At 44.0% G+C, this 6,241-nt stretch overlaps 1 protein-coding gene across 1 annotated transcript; it reads left to right on the top strand.

The window, feature by feature from the left end:
- The first annotated feature begins 993 nt into the window (after positions 1–993).
- LOC148658690 (colipase-like) lies at positions 994–3,671 on the top strand. The gene is made up of 3 exons (XM_088640221.1): positions 994–1,152; positions 1,394–1,516; positions 3,349–3,671. The coding sequence occupies exons 1-3, from the start codon at positions 1,066–1,068 to the stop codon at positions 3,502–3,504; spliced, it is 366 nt and encodes a 121-aa protein (XP_088496347.1). The 5' UTR covers positions 994–1,065; the 3' UTR covers positions 3,505–3,671.
- Positions 3,672–6,241: the final 2,570 nt, after the last annotated feature.

The following is a 6,241-nucleotide window of genomic DNA, read 5'->3' as shown; positions in this document are numbered from 1 at the left end:
AAGATTCCTAATTATCCCAAGTAATGCAATAAATTACATGTTCTATATTTTATCATCTCATTGATACAAGTATATTTTTGGAAGAAAGAATGAGCTCGTGCACTGCCTTCTAATTATGAAATTAATGAGTGCACACTATTAATAATAAGAATAACATCTGTATGTCACTTTTAAAACTGGAATGGAGCAACCACACTGGTGACAGCTGCTAACCATTGTGCACCAGCACAGTAGATCAGGTGGAGAAGTGTTTTGCTGTCTGAATGAAGGGGGAAGTGTAGGGAAGCCTCAGTGTGTGGGCCTATAGACGGGCTTAGTCAGAACACCGGGGTTAAATCTCCTATTCTCACAAAGAGGGATCTTTGATGATTATTTTAATCAAGACCTCTAAAACGTCATTCAAAGGATGACACTCTCTGCTATACAATGTTCCCTGTTACTTTGTTGGAAATTGGTTTGGAAATTCTTCTCCAGTGCAAAGAGTGCTTTCTACTCGTCCACTAGCAAAAAGTACTGGTGTGCAGTATTAATACTGCAGGTCAGGAAGCAGATGATATGGAATGCATCTGTTTTCCTTAAGGCAAAAAAAAATGTTGTTTGTGGGAAGTGTTTCTCCAAACAGGAGTCTTTCCTATCCCTGCGGTTAAATATTATATGCCCATAGCAAATACAATTGTGAAGAAAAACAAGCATTATTCAAGGGCCACTTTCTAAAACAAGTGTCCTCTGTGGTTGGGGTTGAAAAACAAACAAAGGTTAGTACAGGTTGGGACTTTTACACTACGGCGAAAGGAGGTAGTTCAGGAATCTAGGAACTGGTGAACGCACTGAGACACATGCACTGTGACTTTCCTAACCAGTGAAACAGGTGCGTTCCTGCTGTGAGACTGGAGCAGGTGCAGCTGGTGTGAGCTGTACTGTCTGGAGTGCTGTTCTGTTTCCTCTGTGAAGGGGGAGTTCCTGTGATAAGGGAGTGATGTTGTGTAATAGGGTGTAGTGAGGCTATATAAGACAGTGCCGCTGGGCCCTGGGTGCCAGCGCAGAAGAGTGTATCGGAGAGCCAGGATGAGGACCCTGCTGCTGATTGGCGTGTGTGTGCTATCTGTGGCACTGGCAGCACCCCCACAGGGAAAGGGGCTGATCACAAACCTGGTGCAAAAATATTATTAGATTGTCTTTAAAATTTGATTTGCTCCTCATTTTCTTGCAGCTTTCAGCTTTCATACAACTTCTCTTTAAAACAAGCCGGCATTTCTTCTCAGTGTTTGCTAATACTTTGGGGCTAATGGGACAGCTGATGGAGTTTTGGGGGCTTTGATTTGGCATTAACAGCGTGTCTCTGTCCTCTCTCTCCCTTCCCCTCTGCATACCTGTGGCTGTGTTCCTGCCCCAGGACAATAACGAGCTGTGCTTCATCAGCATGCAGTGCAAGAGCTCCTGCTGTCACCGCCGTGACGGGCTGAGTCTGGCGCGCTGTGCCCCCCGGGCGGCTGAGAACGAGGAGTGCTCCCCAAAGGTAGGTCCCACTTACAGACCCGCCTTCGCTGAGGCAGTACCACCATTACCATGGGGCCGGACAGGTGGCAAAACGTTAAGAACAAAATACACATAAGAAAAACAGCATGGTCTATTCTCAAATGCACATTCCAAAACATCTTCAAGAGGTTGGGATTAAAACAGGACAGCACGGTGGAGCAGGAGTTAGCATTGTTGCCTCACATGGCTGGGGGCCAGGGATCAGTTCTGGACCTGGGGTGATATCTGTTTGTATATTCGTTCCATGTTCCAGTGGGTTTTCCCCCCACAGTCCGAAGACAACCTGGTAGGATAATTAGCTTCTGGGGAAATTTGCAATGACCTGATTTGCTTCCCTGCAGCCCTATATTGGATAAAGTGTGTTAGGAAATGCATGAATGGATTAAAAATAATAGCAATAATACCCAACCAGCTGCCTGAAGCAGAGGGTCTGTATTCATCTTTAACTTTCCTTCTGTCTCTCACTTTGCTATGGATGCCGCAAAACTTTTTTTTGCCACAACTCTTTAGCTCCAAATTAGGGCTGAGGTGAGGAGAAAGCAGTGTGCCACTCCAGCTCCTTTAAGAAGAGGTGCCACTAATCAACACTCCTCTCACAGTGAGCCGTGTGAAACAAGAGACAGCCAAGCAGCTGAGCTTCTGTCTGCTGTCCCAGTAGATAACCTGCAGTCCTGTTAGAGGCGATGAAAAACACACAGAGCAGGTTTGATAGGTGTTACCAGGAGATAAGAGCAGCAGTACTCTGTAATTGGTTCTGCCTCATGTTAAGGGCAGTTAAATACTTCATGTGAGTCAGCTAAAGTAAATCTCACATTGCGCAATCAAAAGGCTGTAAAACGCAGTGTTTGATCAGGAGCCATTAGTATTAGGAAAATTGGGTCACTTGAATACGTGATCGCTTTGCTACTTGGGTTTATTCTGTTGGTATTTTAAATATCACCAGCAGAGGTCCTAGAGCTAGCAATTAAATCTGTGCTGATAATCATTATGAGGTTGATGTTATAGCAGCATTTCTGCTGTTGGTAGCGAAATATGTAAACTTCATCAAACTGCATCGTTAAAATAACTAAGGATCTACAAAAATCTCCCACCCCCACAATAATTTTATCCAAAGCAGCAATATGTTCAGCAGAGGTGCGACTAAAACCACGTGTTACAGACAACACCGCCACCCAGTGGCTGGTATTAAATAAAGCATGGAGAAGTTTCAGATATTAATAATAATTGCTTACACTTATATAGCACTTTTCTGGACACTCCACTCAAAGCGCTTTACAGGTAATGGGGACTCCCCTCCACCACCACCAATGTGCAGCCCCACCTGGACAGGACACCAGGGTTAAACCCCTGGTCTTTTTGAGAAACGCCCTGGGATTTTTAATGACCACAGAGAGTCAGGACCTCAGTTTTACATCTCATCCGAAGGACAGCGCCTGTTTACAGTATAGTGTCCCCGTCACTATACTGGGGCATTAGGACCCATATGGACTGCAGGGTGTGCGCTCCCTGCTGGCCCCACTAACACCTCTTACAGCAATAAGCTCTTTCCCAGGAGGTCTCCCATCCAGGTATTGACCAGGCTCACAGCTGCTTAGCTTCAGTGGGTTGCCAGTTGTGAGTTGCAGGGTGATATGGCTGCTGGCAAAGAGGGGTCAGTTAAACCACCTCTTTAATTAAACCTTTGAAAGCATGCATCGCCGGGCTTAGAATTTTACTCCTAAATTATTTTAACATTTAAGCTAAATATTAAATGTATTCATTAAAACGTAAAGGAGTTTTAATTACAAGGGCACTCGGGAATTTCTTTCACAGTCCTTGTACGGAACCTACTACCGGTGCACGTGTGAAAGCGGGCTGAAGTGTGACGTGAACTTCAACATCGGCGGATCAATCACCAACAGCAATTTTGGCATCTGCGTGGACCCCAACGCGAAGAAGACTTCCGGCAGCCTCGAAGACAGCAACTGAAGAAAAAAAACTCGCTTACAAAATCATGAGTTCCCTATACGAGAAACAACGATAATAAAACAGCATCTTACCTTCTTAGCGCAATGACATTTGTTCCTGTCTAGACTGTTTTAAAAGCATGTCGTTGTTATGTTGTAATGACGTTTAAATAAAGCTTTCAGAACTCAGATGTTTTCTTTAGCCGGAAACAACATTTGTTTTTCCAGTCGGTAGTTTTACAGCAGCTGGGGAGAAGGGAATCACAGCTGTTTTTTGTAGCATTTTATAAGGAAAGAATTGTGTGTTTAGTCTTCTCCCAGTGCATTTATGACTGTACCTGATCAAAGGTGCTCCATGCGAGGTTTAGAGGGGTTGATGATCTACACATTACTTACCCATGCTTGTAAATACCATATAGCATTGAAGAGATTTTGAAAAAGAGACTGTGCAGGTTTTTCCGTTGAACGATTGCTGAAAGCAAGGGTTATGAACATTTTAAAAAACATTCCCAGAAAAGGACGATCCGATTAAAGGCCTAATTGTTTGCCTAGGCTGGCATGTGTATAAGTAAAAGCTGTTACCCCTCTGCCAGTACTTTAGTATTTGCTAAAGAGCGGACCTGCAGGCGATGCGAGCCGCGACGGTCTGTGGGGCTGCGAGCTGGAGACACGCAGGACTCTTCGCTGTACTGACAGCGCTGCTGGGCGCGCTCCCTGCCGGCCGGCCGTTGCTCCGGCTGGGCAGTTCGGCAGACCGAGCGTCAGGCGCCTGTTTTCACGCAGGAGGAGTGCAATGCTCCTCGGGCAGCTACAACAGAAAAACAACAAGCACCCTCTTTTAACGACCTCAAAGAGGGTATGGAGCCCCTCAAACTGCACAACTGTGGATGAAAGCACTGCATGACTGGAGATAAAAGTAACATGTAATAGGTTTATTCCATGCTGAAAAGAGAAGAAAGGAAACACAACGTTTTGGCCGTGGAGCCTTCTTTTTGTGTTTCCTTTCTTCTCTTTTCAGCATGGAATAAACCTTTAAATGTTCCTTTGCAGCCTACGCATGCTGACGCAGCCACCTACTTGGAGATAAAAGTATGCAGGTAACATCTAAAGGACGAAAGATAAACACCTGGGTAAGGGGATCTCTTTGCCTTCATCCCTTCTGAACGTAAACATCAGGCATATCTAGAAATTAAAGCCGTCATTCAGGAAATTAGTCCAAAACTATTAGTCAAAAAGATTTGTCTGCCTCAGTAAAAGAAGATGACACAGTTCTGCTACAGCAGTGGTTCTCAAACTGTGGTACGCGTACCGGCAGTGGTACGTGGAGTGCCGCCAGGTGGTACGCCAAATGACCCTGGAACTGTGTCATGTGCATTGAAAAATTGGGACGGGTTTTCATATTTTCTATTTTAATACGTGTCGAATACGCAGCCTACGTACTACTATACAGTGTGCGCTAATACTTCAGTAGACACAAGAGATACTCTGTAATTCTATACCACTCTATAGGAATGCGTGCTATGGATGCAAGTGACCAATTGTATTTAAAAAAAGCTACTGTATCTCCAGCAAATAGGGAGAAAGGAGAATGTGCGTGATTTTGCAACAATGCCAACGTTGTAAACACAGGAATGCATAGAAATACGTGCTACAAACGCAGGTAATCTTGTGAGCACACGAAAGCGTGATAACAGAAAAATATTTAAGAACTGTTCTGATTTGAGAAAAATACACCGACCGTGTGGAACCTGTGGAAGCTCTCAGTAGCTCTCAGTGTCCATTGAAAAGTATTAAAGAACTGAAGTACCTCTGTGACTTGCTTTCTAGGCAAGTGAGGCTTCTAGAATAGGTGTGTTAATTACTCCTGGAACAATGGAGCCTCCACAGTCCATATGTAATACAGTAACAAGGTTAAAATCCCCCACATCAAATGAATTTAACATGGAGAGTGTGGCTTGTCCACAGTGGAAAACCAGATCTCTTCTTTTCTAGCATCATGATGGTGATGGGCAGTACTGCTAGGACTGGGAGATTAAGAGGCATAGAATCAGATGGGGAGAGGACTGAGGGCAGTTCTTACCTGTATTTCAGCTTAGCTCAGCCTGTGTCCAGCTAGACAGTTAAGGGTCTGGCTACCCCTGGGCTTGACCTCTGAGTCGTGGCCATCCAGCAACACCACCAGGTGCTGATCACTCCCTGATACGAAAACTTCAATACTGTCTTTTATTTGCCTGGTTTATGTATCTACTCCATGAGAACCATATTTGAATGTGCTAGCTTGCTGTTCACAGGACTGAAAGATAGTGAACTGGGCGTAGACAAATTTAAATATCTATGAGCTGCTCTTTTCTTCTGTCTTACTGAAATCACCCCTTCCATGCTGGTACAGTACGTAAATAAAAAAGTTAAACAGAATTTAACCTTAAATAACATAACAATGTCAACAAATGAGCAGTAGCTACTCAGCACATTCGGTCCATTACATTTTTTAAAAGCTTTTTTACCCACTGTTTGTTAAAATAAGTATGTTCCACACTCCCACTAAGCACTGTGTAAAGAAGTTCTCAGTTTTAAATGCACTTCCCTGTAGAAACAAATTAGGAGTCTACCCTTCCAATTCATAGTCTCAGCCTTTGGGTGTATTGGAACTAATGACATGTTGCATTTCCAGACTTTAATACGGGTCTGGTTTTACATATGCTGTCAGTATGATATTTATTGCACTTGATTGCCTGTTAGCGATGATGAAGCAATAGATG

Source organism: Lepisosteus platostomus, chromosome 7, assembly GCF_059453375.1.
Source record: "Lepisosteus platostomus isolate fLepPlt1 chromosome 7, fLepPlt1.hap1, whole genome shotgun sequence".
In the NCBI taxonomy this organism is placed as follows: Eukaryota; Metazoa; Chordata; class Actinopteri; order Semionotiformes; family Lepisosteidae; genus Lepisosteus; species Lepisosteus platostomus.
The sequence above is the reverse complement of the archived record's forward strand: the minus strand, read 5'-3'. Positions and strand labels throughout refer to the sequence as shown.